Here is a 20,953-nt window from a genome sequence, read left to right as displayed (position 1 = left end):
TTTTTTTTTTTTTTTTTGCGGTACGCGGGCCTCTCACTGTTGTGGCCCCTCCCGTTGCGGAGCACAGGCTCCGGACGCGCAGGCTCAGCGGCCATGGCCCACGGGCCCAGCCGCTCTGCGGCACGTGGGATCCTCCCGGACCGGGGCACGAACCCGTGTCCCCTGCATCGGCAGGCGGACTCTCAATCACCGCGCCACCAGGGAAGCCCGCTGATTGACGTTTTGATCCTTTGAGACCAGCACAGTGCCTGGCACATCAGTCTCCAAAAACACTCTGCTCATGTCTGAATTCTTCCTGCAGGCCCTAAAAGTAAAGGTCACTCACTTGACCCCAGTGGCATCAGGAATGAGAGCCTAGCTCTGGCACTCTAACCTGTATCTTTGGGTGCAGGTTGCAGCACTGTAAGTGAGCAGGAAGCTTTACTGGCTTCCTTAGAAAGAGCCTTGTGGTCCCTGTGTCTGAGAATTTTGTATAGAGCCGTAAAATTTTAAGTAAATTTTTTTTTTGGGCCATGCCACACGGCTTGTGGGATCTTAGTTCCCTGACCAGGGATCAAACCCCGGCCCCGGCAGTGAAAACACTGAGTCCTAACCGCTGGACTGCCAGGGAATTCCAGAGTGCCTTAAAATTTCTAACTACAATTTATCCATTCTCAAGTTGCTCTCCTGCCTTGTTTTATTTTAGATATATTGGTGATATATCTGTGGACGCTCCAAAATCATCTGTGGTTCCCTTCCAGCCACCAGGACAAATGGGGTGCTGAGGGAGGATCACTGGAATTTGGTCTGATCTTGGCAGGAAACAGGGGGACGCTCACAAAGGAGGTGGAGAGGGTTTAATGCAGGGTTAAGGGGAACCAGCGAGGGTGGTACAGCTCCCACGAGGGAGTCACTACGACCCCTGGGCCCGAGAGGTGCAGGCAGGAGGCCCTGTGGAAGCCAGCAAGAAGTGGACATAAAGAGGGGGGCCTTTGGACTCCCGCTAGGGTCTCCCATTGACCAAACTCAACCAGGAACCAGAAGCAGGAGGAACCCAGTTAATTCGGTCTAAACAAATCAGGCTCTTGGGGCACAGAGCCAGTTGGAGAAGCGCAGAGAGTGAGCCTAGAGGAGCAAAGAAGAGCATCGTCACGCTACTTGCAGACTTTGACCAATAAAGGCAAGTATGACACCTACCAAGTATAGGGCAGAAGTGGACCAGTGGTCACAGAATCTGATGTTTAGACCCTTCCCTTTGGGAGTCGGAATGTCCACGTATCTGTGACCATCTTTAAGCCACCACATTGAGAAACATGAAAACCTGGACTTCGTAGCTTCAGACCAGAAAGTTCTCATGGTAGGACCATGTGTGCACCCCTGCTCTTCCAAGGAACCTTCATCCCTGTTCCCGGACTGTCTCCGCTCCTACCCCAAGCCCTGCCTCACTCCTGCCATACGCTTCTGCACCCACAAAATTTGGGACCACCCCGAACTCTTCCAGGCACGTGTTCGTGACACTCCAATTTTCTGCTTTCCTGGGTAGCAGCGCTCTGCCGCAGCGGCTCCAGAGGATGAATTTATTCATGGTGGCAGGTGTACTGGATGAAACTAAAGAGATTGGAAAATTATGTAAAATGTTTGAGAATGTGCACGCTCGTGCTTACATTTAATGGGCCCATTTGAAAACGTCCCTGAACCCTGAAGCCAAGACAGAGTTTGACATCTCGCGGAGGCCAGGTGTTTAAATATTTGCAATTCCAAAGAGCCTGATTCAGCATGCTTTTACCATTCTCATCCCCGCCCTGGTTACGTCTCCTCTGTGCAGGCGTTTCCCTATCCGTTTCCTTCATGATTTAAACTGTGACAGTTGCATCCACATTACAGGCTTTGATTCCGAGTCTTTTGGAGATATTATCCGGAGATAAGCGGGGCTGTCATCATTTTACAGGTGGAGAAGTTGAGACGTGCAGAAATGAGTTTGAGAAAGGTGGCTTTGGTGCCCCGTGAGATCTTAGCCTCTCCCACCCCCTCCCCATCCAGAGAACCTGGACCTTTTGCACAGCATCATTGTCTCGGTGGCCTCCTGTGCATTGTAGGGTGTTGAACGGCATCCCTGGCCGCCACCCACCGGATGCCAGTAGCCCTGCACACCCCCAGGAGTGACAACCAAAAATGAGTCCAGACATGGACGCCCGTTCTGGGGGAGGCAGAGGGGAGTAAATTAGCCCCTGTTGAGAACTACCGCCTCCCAGCAGGGTATTTTAAGATCTTGGGCATAGGAGATTGTTAATTGGTCTGAGATGGGGCCGGGGCTCAGGGTGTATTTTTTAAATCTTTTGTGTGTTGCTGATGTACCACCAGCAGGGTGAAGAATCTCTTTTGCAGAATTCAAATCCCATCTCTCAGCCTGTTTCTTGATCTATAATACTGAAATAGTAACACTGTACTTGCCTTGTACAACTAAATCTGGCAATCTGTGTGCTAAGTACAGTACCTGGAATGTAATAATTTGCTCAGTAAATATTAGCTCTTAGTGTGGTGATTATTCGTCTCTTTTATCTTCCCTTGTCCTCCTTCTTGATCCCCAGGTATAAGTCTGGAGGAGGGACCCTGTAGCCCTGATCCAGGAGTCGGGGTTTGTGTATTGAGTGTGGGGTTGAACATGTCAGGGAGCCAAGGGCACAGAAGATGGGTCAGACAGGGTAGGGCCTGGTACACAGGGCGGAATGGGGTTCTTCAGGACGGGGAGAGGGGCAGGTGCAGGAGTGAGAGGCTCTGAGAATCCCACAGCTGCGGGTGAACCCGTGATTTCAGGATTTCTTGCAATGAGGATCTGGGTGACGCTGAGGTTCAGCTCCTGGCATTGAGAGTGGGTGGCCAAGGTGCAGTGAAGCTCACTGGAGGTGAAGCGGTCTTAGAAGTGCATTCCAGGCTCTTGGCTGGTTTATCCTTGAGGTGGTTAAACTTCCCTTGGTGATGTCAGGAGGCACGGTGCTGAAGGTAGGTCTGGGGAAGCCCGTGTGGCAGTGACCAGGACGTCAGAACTGCACTGCAGTTGGAAGTGGCTCATGAGGATAGCAGGGAGTCTGGGAGCCTGCTGGGAGCCCTGGGAGGAAGGGCCATGTGTGTGGTTCTGAAAACAAAGAGGCACCTATCAAGACCTCTCCCTGGAATTTCAGTATTGGGTGCCCTGGGGAACATGTTGGTTCTGCAGTACTCCCAGGACAGAGCAGGGCTGGAGTGGGTGTTAGTAGGCAGGTTTCAATTCGAGGGAGGCTGTGCGTTGGTCAAAGGACAACATGGAGAGGCAGGAACGCCCCGTTCCTTCCAGCTGTTCTGAGAGAGGCTGGGCAACTTCCTAAAGGGGATGCCCTAGGGCAGTACTTTCCAATCTTTGTCAAGTGTGGCTCCCACAGAGGGTGATAATTGTATAGTACAAGGAGGTGAACAGGAAAAATTGCTGGCAGCAGAGGGCAGCCAAGCCTGAGGGGTAGACCTGCCTGGGAGCCTGGAGATCTCACTTGAAGAGATGAGTGTCTTCATCGCCTGTCATTCACTTCACGGCACACCAGGGTGCCAAGTCACCCCGTTTGGGAAGCTTAGCTCTTGAGGACGTTTTTGTCATGAGTGGACTGCAGTGTGCTGTATTTCTGCACGTGGCATAGTTCCCTTCCGTGACATCCTGCAGGACACGTGTCATGCCCCTCGTGTTACAGCGATTGGTTAATGGACAGACTGGGGCCCGTGCTCTCGAGTGCTTGCATGAGATGACCCATCCTCGTCCCATTGATTCTGCCAGTCTTCAGTTCCTTGAATGGCATCCCAGCTGGGGCCCATAGGTGTTTGTTGGTCCCTTTGCTCTGTTATCAGGTTACCCCTGACCTGAGACATCTTGTGAGAACGTTTCCCAAACTCTGAGCCACCACGTCTCTGTCTGAGATCCCCGATTGTCAGTTCATCCTTTCAGGGTGTATTACTTTCTCTTCTCTTGTTACCAGTTGTCACGGTCTGCAGACATGGGGGCACGGGACTCACTGTTTACCTATTCAAGCCAATTGCCATTTCTCTCGTCCCCAAAATGTAATTGAAAAGAGCCTTAATGTTTTCCAAATGATGATAGCTCCATAAACCGATTAAAAAGGCCTTCATAAAACTGTCTCGAGTTATTCTTCACAGCTGCCGCCAATGCTTTTTGTGTCCCAATGATCCCAGCAAGAAATAAGGGCACTTTTTCGTGTGGTCCAGAGCGCCAGCAAAGTCCTCTTCCTCCATCTAACTGCTCCCCCTGCTTTCTTTGCTTCCCAGACAATCCACGTTGCCATTGTCTGTGCCGGATACAACGCCAGCCGGGATGTTGTCACCTTGGTGAAGTCTGTCCTGTTTCACAGGTAAGCGTGACTGTTGTCCTCTGCGGGCTCACGTGTGTAGCTGTCAGCCTGTGCCTTTCCTCCAGGAAGGGTTAAATAAAAGCAACATTTCTCATCAATCATTTAAGCTGCCATGAAAATGTAATTATTGTCTGAAACCCCGGGGAGATTATCATGTTAATAATGTTTAACAGCAGTGATGAGGGGCCCTCTCGCAATGTTTAGAATTGTAGCTCTTAGACCTTAAGGGACCTTCAAGGACACTCCAGATTTGCTACTTCAGTTTCTTCATTGCCTTCCCCTACCTGACACTCACCATACCTCCATTTACACTTCCCTGTTGACAAGTTGCGTTATGGACTGAATTGTGTCCCCCTAAATTTTATCTGTTTGAATCCCAAACTCCAGGGCGTCAGAATGTGATTGTATTTGGAGATAGGGCCTTTCAAGAGGTAATTAAGTTAAAATGAGATCATATAGGTAGGCCCTAATCCAGTATGACTGAGGTTTTTATAAGAAGAGAAGATGAGGACAGAGGGACAGCCATTTACAAGCCAAGGGGAGAAACCTTAGAAGAAACCAACCCTGCTGACACCTTGATTTTGGACTCCTAACCTTCAGAACTAGAGAAAATAAATTCCAGTTGTTTAAGGCACACAAGTTTGTGGCATTTTGTTATGGCAGTTCTAGCAAGCTAATACAGGATGCTTATTCTATTCCAGTGTAGCCCATCCCACCTCCGGGTGTTTCTGACCATTAGACAGTCCTGCCTTATATCAAACTGAACTTTTCCAACTGGTAGATTGTGTGATGAAGTCCATTGGTGCTAGTGCATCACCATGGAGACAGTCATACAAAGAATGGATTCCTCTTCCACCTGGAAATGACAGTCCCTCCTGAGTCCTCTGTTCTCCAAGTTAAGCTCCGGCCATTTGCTTTCATAATGCTTTTTCATGGCACTTTTCTTCTGTCCCCTCACTATTTTGATTGATATCTAGTTATGTTCAGTGTATCCAGAATTGGGCCTACAGCTGCAGCCAGTGTCCTTGGGCTCTGCTCTAACTTGCTTTCTTACCAAGGGTTTGGACGAAGCTCACCCGTAGCTGCAGTGCACAGCATGGAAACGTATCAGATAACCATGGCAGGATGCAGAAGGGTCTTAGCAGTAGGAACAGTCATGAAGAGCTCCCACAGTTTAATTGAACAGCGATCCATGTAAAGGTTTACACCCAGATCTGTCAACAGCATAAATGGAGGTGAGAGAGTTGGTGGACACCCAAGACATACCCACCCTGCAGGAAAGTGGGATTCATCTTGTGTCCTCTTGCTCTCTCAGTCCCCCAACCAGCCCATCTATCACTGATGCCTTGAGGTCCTCCTTCCTAAGTAATTTTCATTTCCACCCCTTCCCCTCCATCCCCACTGTGACTGTCATAGTTCATGTCTACATGTACTCTCAGCTGTGCTTTCTGTCTCCCTGCCCTATCCTCCCTAATGTCAGAATGATATTTCAGGCATGCAAATCTGATTTCCTAAAACCTTTCCTTAGCTTCTCCTTGTCGAGGGAAGAGAATTGAATCTCTTTACTGTGGCACACAGACCATCCGGGATGTGATGTCATTCTCAGCAGCGTTCTCTTTCTCCTCGCTGTTTTTTCACGCTCCAGTAGCACTGATGTGCTGGTAGGTCCCCACCCTCTCCAAGGTGCGCCCTGCCTGTTGTTTTCCTCTTGCTGCTCTCTCTGCCCATTTCTCCCCTCCCCCTGCCTCTCCCTGCCACCCCAGTTTGGCAAACTCCTTTTATCCTTGAAGCCTTTGTGTAGGTATTATTTCTAACCGGAAGCCTGGGTCGGGGCTCCCCTTCTACCAGCCCATAGTACCCTGTGTATCTTTCTATCATTATATTTATTACATTGTAATTTATTTATATATTCATGTTATATCTCCTGTAGTAGAATCTGGGGCTTCTGGAGACAGACACCGTGCCTTATTTTTCCTGTTTTCCCAGTATCTCAGCAGAGTACTTAACATGTATTATATGCTCAGTAAGTGTTGACTTGTTTAATAAGTGAACCTAGGAGACTGCATTAATAAATAACCTGGAGAGTGTTAATTCAACCAGTTACTTACTAGCCCAGATTTAGTTCGACTTCACATTCCGGCCGCCGTGTAGCTCAGTGATGTTCAGCACATCATCTCGCTCTTGAGACTTTAGTTTGTATATTGGTTAGCTTTTGCTAGGAATCAGTTCACCCCAAAACTGACTTGGTTGAAAACAACAACACTTCTTAGCTCAGCTGTTCGTACTGAACTCCCGTGGCTGGTTCTTGCAGGGCCCCCAGCCTTCCTGCAGTCAGCTGGCAGGTTAGCAAAACATCAGATTCACTGCCTCCTGGAGCAGGGAGAGGTGAACAACCGACAAATACATTACGGGATCAGTTACTGCTAGGGGTGCTCAGGTCCTCCTTGTAGCTCTGTCCGGCTGCCACTGTGATTTCAGTTGTACATCTGAGGAGGAGGTGGGAACGCCGAACGAAGAGGGGCCCTTTCCCAACACCACGCTTCTGTGCACCTTGGGGACTAACGGTTCTGCAGCCTCCATCTGCCCCTTGAAACCAGGCATTCTGTAGGCTACGCATGGAATCAGATGAGTGGTTCTCAGCCTTTATGTGTTTATTCCTTGTCTCCACTAAAGACCTCGGGTCCCTCCCTGATTGAAAGGAAAAAGCCCACTCTTTAGAGAAGAGTGTTTGCACGATTCCAGGTCATCGCGCTCTCTCTCAATTATGGCACCTTTAAGGTCATAAAACCTAAATAATTCCAATAGTTGTTGAAATCGTAAGAATCCTGTTGAGTATAAACTTTTACTTCTACAGTAGCTGAAGCACAAAGATGTTAAATTTAAAAATAGCAGTAGGGGGCTTCCCTGGTGGCGCAGTGGTTAAGAATCCGCCTGCCACTGCAGGGGACACGGGTTCGAGCCCTGATCCAGGAAGATTCCCACATGCCACAGAGCAACTAAGCCCGTGCGCGCAACTACTGAGCCCGTGTGCCACAACTACGGCAGCCCGCGCTCCACAAAAAGAGAAGCCACTGCAATGAGAAGCCCGCGCACCGCAACAAAGAGCAGCCCCTGCTCACCGCAACTAGAGAAAGCCTGTGTGCAGCAACGAAGACCCAACGCAGCCAAAAATAAATAAATAAAATAATAAATAAATTTAAAAACATAACAGTAGTTTTATTATCAGCTGCTGATGGCATGCCATACTTTCATGGAGGCATGGGGACTTGAGAAGAAAGTAAATTCTCAGTATGTGGTATGAACATTCTACACCCCACATCAGTGACTGCTTGATCCCTTTGGACCGAATAGCCAATTAAGTCCCTCCCATCCTTGAAATTCTACAGATGAGAATTATTCTGTGAATTGATATGCTGGTGACAATGATTTGAGATATCAAGACAAAAGGACCTTTGAAAGACATTCAGCTCAGAAAGTCCAGCTATAAATAGCTTCATTGTTTCCAAAGCACACTGTGAGGATTAACTAGTACTTGATTATAAAATACTTTGACAAACGGAGTACCTTCCTAATGTTAATAATATAGTGGTTCAGTATGCTTCTTTTGGCTTTCACTGTTAATTACAGTAATTAGATTTATTTTCCAGACAAGATTTTTAGCAAAATTTCATGTAAGGTTTGCTTCGTCACATCAAATCAATTTTGCTTCTGCAGCATGCTTAGTGACAGTGGGCGCACTATATTTTAAAAGATAGTAAAAGTATTATGGGCACTCTTATATGCTGATGCTTGCACTAAAAAATTGCTATAACCTTTTAGAAAGAGAGTTCATAGTATTATGACCAAGACATTTACCCTATGACTGCTTTAGGGAGTCTGTCTTAAAAGGATAATCCTAATTACAGAAAAAAGTTTTTGCAAAATATTGCTTACAATCATAAAAATTCAAATAACACTTAAACAATAAGTCTAAATAATGGAATGTCCTCTTATAGTAAACCATATTCTTAGTTGGTTGTAAAAAGTATGTCATAACATGGACAAGTGATATTTTATGATATAAGGTGAGTGACAACACAGTTCAAAAACTCATGCGTAGGGCTTCCCTGGTGGCGCAGTGGTTGAGAGTCCGCCTGCCAATGCAGGGGACACGGGTTCATGCCCCGGTCCGGGAAGATCCCACATGCCACGGAGCAGCTGGGTCCGTGAGCCATGGCCGCTGAGCCTGTGCGTCCGGAGCCTGTGCTCCGCAACAGGAGAGGCCACAACAGTGAGAGGTCCGCGTACCGCAAAAAAAAAAAAGAAAACACAACACACAAAAAAAACTCATGCATAACATCGTCCCACTATATAAATACATGCACACATGTGTGGCATGCATACAGATACACATATACATGGTTGGAATACTACAGGGAGTGAAAGAATAGCAAAACATACATGAAAAATGGAATTCTTGTATATTGTGTCTGGGGTGGTAGAAATACAGATGATCTTGGTTTTGTTTTCTCTTTATATATATTTTTGGTCATCTTACTCTGTACCCTCTATGATGAAGAAAAAGGAGGATGAGAAAAATAAATACAAAATAAATGTGAGCAAAGGTTTACCTAGTAGAAAATAACACAGTATGTGTCTGTGTCACCTAGATGGGAGACTTTAAAGAAAAGTTGGGGGGATGCCTGTAACTCCAATCCCAGTTGCAGATAAACCGGGAAGTATAGCTGCTCTTCAAGGAAACCGAGCTTTTAGTAAGCAGAGGAAAAAGTATATATATTCACTTAGTCACTAAGTGCTTACCTCCTGGGCAGGAAGGTGGACCAGCTTGTAAACATTTCATATTCATTTGCTGGGGTGATCTACTTAACTGTTACTCCACAGCCCTGTTGGCGGGAAGAAGCTGGGTGATTTGCCTTACTTTACATGTCAAACAGCTGGGGTGTGTGTGTGTGTGCGCGCGCACCTGTCCTTTTTTTTTTTTTAGCTTTACTTGTGCCCCTCAAGAACAGAGAAGATAAAACAGCATCTTCGTGACCAGTGTCTGCCTCTAATTGTCTTATTGCTTATTCAGGCTTAAACTTGTTATAGAAGCAGTTTCCAGATTTTGAAGGGAGGAACCTAGGATCTAAGTAAAAGAAACCAGAAGTAGGTTCTGATTCTGGACTTTCCATCTATGAGCTGGTGAACCAGCAGGTCACTGTACTTCTTGGAGCTCTGCCTTGCCCCCCAGCCTCTCATAGAGCCCTGTTGTGAATATCAAAAGAAGTAATCGACGTGAAACATTCATGTCTTTTATTTATTTAACAAATAGGAAGGTAGTTCTCATTCTACATCAGGCTGTGTTCTGAGTGTTTTTCAGATATGAATGCATTGAATGTTCATGTAGTTCCAGGGTGTGGTTACTGGTATCCCCATTTTATAGATGATGAAACTGAGGATCCATGTGTGAAGGCAAGGCTCAGGGTCACAGAGAGGAGGGGCAGGGCCGGGGTTGGACCCAGTCAGTCTAGCTTCAGAGTCTGAGCTCTTGAAAAGTTACCATTTTGAGTATCATTTTCTTATTTTTATTTTCATTCATCATTTTGGGTGACCATGTAGACATTATTATTACTCCTGTGGTTTCCATTATCATCCTCATTCCCCCCCAGGTATGTATTTTTGAGGTGATAAGTATAGATAGTGGTTTTAAAGGCCTGGACATTAGTGTTCTAGTAAGACTTAAGAAAATCGCATGGAGGAAAGAAGAGAAAATGGTAACTGTGTGAGGCAATGGGTGTGTTCATTAGCTTGATTGTGATGATGATTTCACAATGTATACATGTATAAAAATATCACCTTTAATGTTTTCAAAGTATTTAATGTCCACCTTAAATATATACAATTTTTATTTGTCAATTTTACCTCGCTAAAGTTCAGGGAAAAAAACAGCAAGGACATGTAGAACCTGTGAACAGGTAAACCATCTATGCTATTTAGTCACGCATGTATATGTAAAACCAAAAAGAAGTAATTCGTGTAGTTCAGATGCCAAGGGTAGGTCATTGTATTTGACCTTCATCCCAACCCTGTACAGTGGATGCCGTTACTCCCACAAATGGATGAGGAAACTGAGGCTCAGAGAGGTTAAATAGCTTGATCAAGGTCACAGGTGAATAAGTGATGCTCCTGGGTTTCTAGCCTTGGCTCCGGCCAACCCTGGAATCCATGCTGCTTTCACTACACCATGAGGCCTTTGATTTGCTCCGTTCTTCTCCCCTGGAGAGCTTTTCTGACATGAATACTGACTTGTCCTCGATTCTTCCCACATTATCAAGGCCACTTGTCCTCCCCCAATCCAAGAACTCACACTGAAAAACCCTCATTCTGGCTGCTATGGTTTTCTGCAGTGAGTTCCATTTACATCTCTCAGTGTAACAGATTCACTGAGCCTTCGAGTTGCTGTCACAGGCTCTTTCTTTTTCTAAAACTGCAATTCCATTGTAACCTTAATAATTAAGGATTATTTCAACTCAGCTGTCCTTGTACATTTTAATAAAAAACAGACCTTGGATTGCCTTACAGGGGCTGTGGCACATTCCTGACAAAATAAGAAAGGAAAAGCAGGGAGGAAGCTGGGGTTTAATCATCTTTGCCTCTTTGTATTACCATATTTATTGCATCCCAGCCTGGAACAGGGGAGCAGTTAAGGAAACCAGAGGCAGCAGGAGCATTGCTCATTATGAGCAAAATCTGCAGACTGTGCTGAAGATGAAGCGTGCACTTGCTCCCTTCTTTGTTAAAAAAGTGTGATCTGGTCTGAATTAGAATAGACCTAGTGTCTGTGTGGCTTGAACCCAGCCACGTGGACCCCATTGTATTTGAAGATATGTACTCAAGCTTGCCTGTTCAGGTAGAAGCCTTTTCTCATGGGCTTAAAGCAGTGCTCCCAAAATGCATATGTAACTGGTGGACTGGTATAAAAGACTATTTCGGATGTTATCTAGATGTAAAATTAAATAACATTGAATCATATATTAAGAAAATTACTCCTTTTGTGATTCTTCTGAATGAGTTCTTACTGTCTTCAGTTTATGAAACTCATTTTGGCGTGAATACGTTCTTAACATCTGTCTAACTCTTGCTAATTTACCTCTGGACAACAGAGAATAGGATGGAGGCTCATCACCTCTGGCTGATTCGGGGAATTGGAGGCCTCTATCTTTAAAACATTTTTACCTTCCTGAGTTAGGAGCCAATTGCAAAATAAGGCTCAGAAGTTACACCTGGAGAATGAAATATCCCCTCTACTGCTGTTAGTCCTGAACTGTGGGATGTTCTTTCAATTGTGAGTTCTTTTTTGGCCTCATGAATTGGGTTTACTTACAGTCTGAGCCAACTGGGACAACTGCAGGCCTTCCCCACCTGGGCAAATGACTTACTGTACAACACAGTTCCCCAGGAAAGAAGCCCAGAGACAGCTGAACAGACCAGGCCTCAATCCCTCTCCCAAACTCATAGGTCAGACCATCACTCCACATCTCAGGCCAGTAAGTAAGCATTGGGATGTAAATCACATACCATGAAATTCACTCCTGAAAAGTGGTTTTTAGTACAGTTAGAGTTATGCAGCTGTCACCACTGTCTAACATGAGACCGTTTTCTTCATCTTGTAAAGAAACACCCATATGTATCAGTAGTCACTCCCCATTTCCCCCTCCCTCCATCCCCTGGCAACCACTAGTCTACTTTCTGTTTTTATGGATGTGTTTATTCTGGACATTTCATATCAACAGGATCACGTACTCTCTGGTCTTTTGTGACTGGCTTCTCCTTACGTAGCATAATGTTTTCAAGGTTCATCCATGTTGTAGCACGTGTCCGTACTTCATTCCTTTTTATTGCCTAGTAATATTCCATTGTATGCATGTACTACATTTTGTTTATTCGTCAGTTGGTGGCCATTTGCGTTGTTTCTACTTTTTGACTATTATGAATAATGTAACTCTGGATGTTCGTGTTCAGGCTTTTGTGTGAATATATGTTTTCATACTTTTTCATATATAACGAGGAGTGGAATTGGTGGATAACTCAGCAGTGGTAACTTTGCTCAATTTTCTAAGAAACTGCAAAACAGTTTTCCAAAGCAGCTACAGTCATTTTAGAATTCCGCAAGTAACAAATGAGAGTTCCAGTATCTCCGTATCTTTACCAACACTTGTTATCATCTGTCTCTTTATTTTAGCCATTAGTGGGTGGGAAGTGGTGTCTGAGTTTTGACTTGCATTTCCCTAGTGACTAGTGATGTTGAGCGTCGTTTCCTGTGCTTATTGGCATTTGTACATCTTCTCCAAGAAATGACCATTCAGATCCTTTGCTCCGTTTTTAACCTGCTAACTTGTCTTTGTCTTGAATTGCAAAAGATCTTTACACATTCTTGGTTTTAAGTCCCTTATCAGACATATGCTTTGCAGATATTTTCTCCCATTCTGGGGCTGTCTTTTTCACTCTCTTGATGGTGTTTTCTGAAGCACAAAAGTTTTTAATTTTGAAGACCAGTTTATCTGTTTTTCTTTTGTTGTTTGAGCTTTAGATGTCATATCTAAGAGACCATCACCTAACCCCAAATTAAAAGATTTACTCTCACATTTTCTTTTAAGTGCCTCTACACCTAATTTCCAGGTAATTGTGTCCACTCTGAGGGAATTTGGTTCTCTTTGGTAATTATTCATTTGTCCGTTCATTCATTCTTTCAATAAACAATCACTGGATGATTATATCTACAAGGAACTGTTAAAAATCTGAGGAAAAGATCATCAACAAAATGTAGCTTCCAGGGCCGAGACTCCATCTAACAGGGAACAGTTGCAAAGATCTAAGTTTTGAGCTCTGATATCAGTGGGAGGCACTGAGAAAGGGCATCTGACTCTGTGGAGTGGCTTCCTTGGAGCCATGGCGTCTAAATTGAGAACAGAAGGCTGGAAGCAGGAAGTGCGGCAACGTGTAGGCGGTTGTGGAAGCCACGACAGCGTGAACACAGCCTGTGGGAGAACGTGGCCAAGTCCTGGACCTGACTCACGGCCAGGCACTTTCTAGGCACTGGGGCTGTAGAGGGGGTTAACGAGAGAGTAGGTGCTTTGTGAAACGAGAGAATCTCTACCCTAGACAGCTCACATTCTAGTGGAGGGTGGAGATAGACCTGCCGATGAAGATGGAGATTTCTAATACTAGTCAGTGCTAGACAGAAACCAAACAGGGCAGTAGGGTGGGGAGTGATGGGGAGGGAGAGGGACATTTTGGGTAGAGTAGCCATGGAGGGCTTCCTTGAAGAGGTGACACTTCGGTTTCTTCTTGAACGAGGGAGAAGAGGTGGCCACATGCAGGTCTGCGGAGGACAGTGGCTGGAGTGCAGGAGGGAGTGGGGAGGCGTGAGCATGGACAGGGGGACAGGGGGAGCTCATTGAAGGTCCGGTTAGCTCCAGGCGCAAGGCTGTATGGTGAGCAGGGGATCATGTGATCATTTTAGAGAGTTCAGGGCTGACAGGATGGACGAGCTATTGGAGGGAGCAAGCTCAGAGATCAGGGAGAGAAGGGGTGAATATATTCATAAGATGTTCCTGAAGGTTAGTTGGGGTAATAATAGCTAATATTTATGAAGTCCTTACTGCCTGGGAGTCACCCTTCTAAGTTCTTTATATATTTTAACTCAGTTCATCAGACAGTAACTATGAGGTAGGAGCCATCAACATCAACCCCATTTTACAGATTTGGAAACTGAGACTAAGATTAAAAAGCTCACTCAGGGTCACATCATTTGTGACAGGACCTAGATAAGAGGCAGCCAGGCGGTTTGGCTTCAAAGCCCCAACCATGAGACTAACGCTGCCTCTGGGGACTTGCGGTTGACTGGGCGTGTGGGACGTGGGCGGGGAAGGAGCCCAGGTGACAGCCCCATTTCTAGCTTTTGAGTGTGGGTGAATGGTGCACCGTTCACTCAGGCAGGGAATTCAGGAGGACAGACATGTGTAAGGGGCCAAGAGAGGACAACACGAGCCCCTATTTAATATGCCAGGCACTGTTCCAGGGGGTGGGATACACCAGTGAATGACCAACCAGGTCCCTGTCCCCATGGAGCTGACATTCTTTGTTTGTTAGGAGGGTTGTAATTGGGTCGTCTTGATTCCAAGGGGCCCATGGGATATGAAGTGGGACCATCTGGTTGGCAGCCGGATTCAGAAGTTAAAGCTCAAGGGTGACATTCTGGCTTACACAGGAGCTCTATGAAAAGTGGTCTGGGCCATGCTTTCAGGTGCTTTCCTCGTGGCCGCTGGAGGTGCAGTTGACGGGACCCACATCCTTGTGATGGTTCCCAAGGTGGAGCATTATTAGCAGAGCCCCTCCAGGTGTTCCTCCTCCCCACGAGGAGACGTGAGCTACTGCTGGCTAGACCGCATTGGATTACTGAGGGGGTCAGCGAACTGTCAGGGTCCTGGTGGTCCCCTGAGCTGGGGACTGTGTGTCCTCAGATTAAGCGTTTTCTTAGTTGTCTAATGAGGGAAGCTGATGAGGCTCACTGACCCCTTTGACCATGCAAACACCTAGTTTAGCCCTAAAGAGGAGCCCAGTGTCTTTCTGGAGTTACACTCCCTTCTGGAGAGATGCTTTAAATAGACCAGAGGAAGAATGCAGGAGAGGGGGAAAGCCTCATACAAATGCTTGCACCGGGGCTTCCCTGGCGGTGCAGTGGTTGAGAGTCCGCCTGCCAATGCGGGGGACACGGGTGCGTGCCCCGGTCCGGGAAGATCCCACATGCCGCGGAGCGGCTGGGCCCGTGAGCCATGGCCGCTGAGCCTGCGCGTCAGGAGCCTGTGCTCCGCAACGGGAGAGGCCACAGCAGTGAGAGGCCCGCGTACTGCAAAAAAAAAAAAAAAAAAAATGCTTGCACCGTCCTCTGAGAGCCTGTTCCTCTTACCCACGCTGGTTCATCTTCTGCTCGGTAACTAGATGAACCTCCTGAATTACAACTTCAATCTGCTGCCTGCTGAGCTCCCCAAACCTTGTCTGGCTGTCTTCTTGTTGTTAATACTGTCTCTCTCTTCTTTTTTTCCTCCCCATTCCAGGCATACACTAGGTGTTCAATAAACATTGTGTGATCCACTCAAAGAAGACTATTGTTCTTTCACTGACATACGGTGGACTTTCCCACCTCCGTTCCTTTCCTTATTCTGTTACCTCCTGCAGAATGCCTTCCTCTATCCTCCATCTTTTTGCATCCAGAGGTCCGGTTTACTTGCCACATCATCCATGGGCACTTCCTAGATTCCCCACTAGTGAGAAGTGGTCTCTCCCACCTTATGCTCCAGTGGCATGTGTGTTCCTCCTTGTGGCACCGTCCTGTACAGTTGTGCAAGTTGTTCACTCTCCAGCTCCAGGAGTACCTTCACTCACCGTCCACGTCAGTGTCTTCAGGTGGCTCCCTGGGAGCTGTGCCGTTCCCAAACTTTGCGGCCGTGTGTGTAGCCCAGCGTTACAGCGCGACACCGGGGTTCTAACGTTTATGTGGTTATTAGTATTCTTTCTCTGTCTCTGCCAGATTGATTGCTGCCTGAAGAGAGGACGCTGAGCTCATTCATCGCCTAAATCCCTCTTCTGCCTTACTTGCTGCTTGATAGCTCTTTGTTGGGTGTTTATTCATTCAACTCATTTTTTGTCTGTGAATGGAAGAATTAATTGAAAATACTTTATTTGAAAAGTGATGCAAAAGCAGTGGAGCAAAGAACAGTTTCATAAGTTAGTGTCGGGAATAGTTGTCCTAGTCCGTTCAGGCAGCTGTAACAAAATAGCACAAACGTGTGGCTCACAAACAAGAGACATGCATTTTTTTTCTCAGTTCTAGAGGCTGCGAAGTCCAAGGTCATGGCACCAGCATGGCCTGACTCTGGCTGGGGGCCAACTTCCTGATTACAGACTGAAGACTTCTCTCTGTGTTCTCATGTGGTCAAAAAAACAAGAGGGCCTCTTTTATAAGGGCACTAACCCCTTATAAGGAAGGAGGACTCTTCCCTAGTGACCTAAATACCTCCCAAAGGCCATACCTCCTGGTATCATCACCTTAGGGGTTATGAATTTGGGGTGGGAGGCAACGAACATTCAGACCACACCGATTGTTAACATGTGTTGAAATATTCCACGCCAGATGTTTGCTAAGTGCTTTATATACGTCACGTAATTGTCACAATTACCCAGTGTACTGCTGCTTACTTACCATTATTGTTTCTGAATTGAAAGGAAGAAATTGAGGCATAGAGAGCTGAAGTCACATGCTTTCGGTCACTCGGTCAGTCATTAATGCAGCCAGGGTTCTGACCCAGATGTCCTGGAGCAGAGCGCGGCCCTGAACCGTTGATGCAAGCATGCCATTAGCTGCTTTTACTTCTTATGGGAATGTGACCGGCGACAGGGAGGGAGGGGCGCTGGCTTTCGTCTCCTGTTGTACCAGTGTTTCTTGAGCACCCATTACTTGCCATGCTCTCTGCTGGGCACTGGGGGTGGCGTTGAAAAGATGGTTCCTGTTCTCAGAGGCCTCGCGGTGCAGAGAAGGAGCCAGGTGTTTGAATTTGTATCACCCAGTGCTTCGCTGGAAGTGGTAGATTAGCTTTTCATTTGAGGTGCCCAGTTAGCAGGAAAAGGGAGGGATGAAGATGGGCTCACAGAAGGCTTTGAGGAGGAGATGACTGACAAAGGGAGTTTGAAAGGAAGAACAGGTACTCAGGGACCTCCAAGTATCAGGGGAGTATCCCAGGGAGAAGGAACAGCCCAGACAAAGATACAGATGTGCGGAAAACGTGATGCGTTGGGGCAAAGATGAGTATCTTGATCTGTTTGGTATTGTTACCCATGTCTAAAATTAAGCCATCTCTCTACTGTGGATAAAAATGCAAGCTGACAGTTATACAGATTTATTTTCATTCATTCTTGATACGTAAGACTCCGGTCGCGGCTCGTGGGAGAGGGGGATGACTGTGCCAACACTGAGGGCTAAGGGGACCCTCTGACTTCCAGGTGGCTGTCTAGCTGTCTCTGGCTTAGCGTCCAGGTAGGTCACTGGCCGATGAACAAATACACCATCACTCCCTCATGCCACCAATCATCGCCTAGGACTGCTGGCAGCTTCTTATAGGGAAGCTACCTGTAGGGCTTCCAGGGAAGCTGTAAGGCAGGCGTGCCCCTTCCTTCTGAGTATAGACAGTTTAATGGGAGAGTTTGCAGTGTTCGTGCAGCGGGTGCCGTGGAGAAGTTCAGCAGTGCTGATCGCTCCTTTGCGTCATTTGTTCAGCTCAGCACCCTGAGCTCCTGCTATGTGTTTGGCAGGTTGGCCTTGGATAATAACTTTCTTCAGGTCTAGACTCATCTACCCAGTTCCACCTGGCTTTGCCACCCTCACCTGAAACTTGGTATACCCAGTCCCAAACCCATCATCTTCCTCCAGTGTGCCTTTCTTCCTGTAGCCCCTGTCCTGAACGAATCACCACCAGCCCAGGAACCCCAGTGTCTTCCTCTTCCTTTCCATTTCCCCCATATCTAAGATCTCTTCTCCTGAAATTCCTCTAGATTCCACTTCGCTGTTGCTCTTCCCCAGACACTAAGTCGGATTCTTGTTTCACATTCACCTAATCTCCTAAGTGAGGTGTACACCTCTGTTCCCCTTAGCTGCCCACTATCCATCACCTATCCCACTCTTCATTTCGCTTATTGAACTCCTACTGCATCCCAGGCACTGAGTTTGATCGTGGGGCTCTCCATTTTAACACAACTGGCACCATCCTTTACTCCCCTGAGCTCACGGTCGAGGGGGCATGCAGACCAGTAAACAGGCAACCACAGCCTAAGGATGGGCACAGATGCTGAGCTGACTGTGCATTAGGAAGGGCCCCGACTTAGTCATGAGTCGTCAGGGAAGGATTCTAAAAGCAAATGATGGCAGACCTCAGAAGTGAAGGCTGGGTGAGAGAGAACCAAATGCTGAATGGGGGCTGTGGAGGCAGGGGCGGGGGGAGGAGGAGGAAGAAGGAGAGGACAAGACCGTGAGAGCAGGGATGGTGTCTTACCACCATGTCCCCAGCATCCTGCACGTCACCTGGTGAACAGTGGGTGTTTAATAAGTATTTACAGAATGAGCAAATGCAAGAGGGTTTCCTGCAGAGTAAACGGTGTGTGCGAAGGCCCAGGTGGAGAGAGAGCACGAGGGTAGGGGGAATTGAAAGAAATCTGTGTATCTAGAACTTAGAACAGGGCTGGGGAGCGATTGCAGGAGGCTGAGAGCTATGGGCCAGTCTGTTACTGCCCACACCGAGCTGATCAAATCCAGACTGTTTAAGCGGGCGTTCATTGCACTGCTCCCTATGCGCTTGCATCTCTCCCCTTCTCTGCTCGAACCCCTGAGTCCCTGCTAACCCTTCCCTTCCCACCACACTCTCAGCACCCCCTGGGCTCCAGCCAGAGTCTCGTGTTATTCTCCTTGGATCGAGTCCCCTCTTCTTTGCCAAGAATAAAGTCATTTATCCTTCAGGGCACGACTTCCCCCACCTCTTACACATTCTTCTGACCCGGTCCAGATTAGCCCTTCTTTTGCTTTGCTCTCCTGGAGCCTTGTGTTCTGTTGTAGCTGTTATCACAGTCCACCTCCTGTTTATATTTGGGTTTATATTTAACTGTCTCTAAATAGTAAGAACTCCTCGAGGTTGGGGTGGGCGAGGTCGTTCTCATCTTTAGATTTCCAGAGGTGCTCGTTCGTGGTATTACGATGTATGCCGTTATTCTTACTAGAGCAATGATATTTCTGGTAATAGTTCTTCTGGGTTGAACTTCTGGTTTGTGCCTGGCGGTCCCTCAAGCAGGCATATCTGCTGTCTGTTGTTATCCCATCTTTGTCTGTTGTTGAGATGCATCATGTATGGTACCTCTTATCTCATCTAACTGACCCAGTAGCCCGTAGAGGAGGTTTTTCACATTTTGCAGAATGAAGAAGCAGCAGTGCAGAGGTATAAGTGACATGCTTGAAGTCCTCCCCTGATAGATGCCAGATCTGGGCTTCGAACCCATTTCCATTTGAATTGGAAGCTTTGCCCTTGTGTACTGCTGGTTTGCATTTTGGGTGCTGGCTCAGTGTAACAGCGGGTCAACTGAGGTAGAATGAATAAAGGCTTTAGAAATATTACGAGTGAGGGTGGGCTGATACTCAGTTATGGGAGCCCCAGGTGATGCCATCGTGGCTGCCTGTTTCTCTTTCGGGGAGGAACAGGCAGAAGATAGGACTTAGTGCTGTGCTGGGGGAGAGGTGCGTTACCCGCTCCGCACAGCTGGTCCAAAGACCTCATCCTTTGTCCACGTGCTTCTGCACTGATGCCGGTACATCCAGGTGGTAAAGATAAAGCGTTGACCAAATTGTTACACATGCTCTACTTAAGATTTTTAGAAACACAGATGCCCTAGTAACAGGTATGGCGGTTGGCTTGCATTGAACGTCACCAGGGATTCTACCCTCTCTGGTCCTTGGTGGCCACGTCTCTGAAATCCTGAGGTTGGATGAGACATCTTCTCTCCTCAGCTCTGACGTCCTCTCCAGTAGGTAACATGCCTGATTGTCCTTCATCACTGCTGTTAGAAACTGGCCACACGCTACCAGCTGGTAAGAGCGTGTCTCTGTGGCCTTGGTTCTCCCTCCTGACTCTCCTCCGCTCCCTGCCCACAGGCGGAACCCCCTGCATTTCCACGTCATTGCCGACTCCATCGCCGAGCAGATCCTGGCGACGCTCTTCCAGACCTGGATGGTGCCTGCCGTGCGAGTAGACTTCTACAACGCGGATGAGCTCAAGGTACCGGTGGGAAGGGAGATCAAGCAGGATGCTTTTCTTGTTTATGGTTTAGTAGACAGCAGCAAAGGCAGAAATCTCAGCTCGCAAACTGGAGACGTCCAGGGTATAACTGAGGGTGTTTGCCACTTGAATCTGATTTGATTATCTGAAGCATTAAAGCAACCATTTCTTGAGCACAGAATGCGTGTTGGGCTGTGCAGTTCTGGCCACCAAGGCTTTCTGTGGAGGCTGGAGGCTACTGGCCTGGTCCATATCTAAAGAAGGCCTATGGTGGCCAATATCTAGAGAATTCTGTTACCCGGTGAGGTCAGCACTGAGTCCAACAGGCCTGTGTTTGAATTCGTATGTTGTCATTTACTGGTCATAAGACACAAAGTAAACAGGCTATACCTTTGGATCTGTTTTTTCATGAGTAGAAATGTACTTATAACACCAACCTCATGGAGTCATTAAGGGGCTCAAATGAGAGAACATGTGTGAATGTGCTTTAAAAGACTATGTTGAATAAATATTAAGGATTATGTTGGGCCAGAGGGTTTCAACCAAGGGAGACTCATTTGCCCACGTCATTCCCTTGCTTAAAATCCTCCTGTTGGGGCTTCCCTGGTGGCGCAGTTGTTGAGGGTCCACCTGCCGATGCAGGGGACGCAGGTTCGTGCCCCGGTCTGGGAAGATCCCATGTGCCACAGAGCGGCTGGGCCCGTGAGCCATGGCCGCTGAGCCTGTGCGTCCAGA

The 20,953-nt window shown here is 47.2% G+C and overlaps 1 protein-coding gene across 1 annotated transcript in view; it reads left to right on the top strand.

Moving 5' to 3' along the window:
* The window catches only part of LARGE1 (LARGE xylosyl- and glucuronyltransferase 1), a 587,913-nt gene that overhangs the window by 285,980 nt on the left and 280,980 nt on the right, over positions 1–20,953 (top strand). The window contains exons 4-5 of the mRNA XM_027107480.1: positions 4,285–4,367; positions 20,095–20,218. Coding sequence (XP_026963281.1) covers positions 4,285–4,367; positions 20,095–20,218 — 207 coding nt within the window. The remainder of the gene's footprint in view (positions 1–4,284; positions 4,368–20,094; positions 20,219–20,953) is intronic.

This window comes from Aethalodelphis obliquidens, unplaced genomic scaffold, assembly GCF_003676395.1.
Source record: "Aethalodelphis obliquidens isolate GAN/ISIS:26980383/991018 unplaced genomic scaffold, ASM367639v1 scaffold8, whole genome shotgun sequence".
Lineage (NCBI taxonomy): Eukaryota > Metazoa > Chordata > Mammalia > Artiodactyla > Delphinidae > Aethalodelphis > Aethalodelphis obliquidens.
This window is presented reverse-complemented; position numbering and strand designations above follow the sequence as displayed.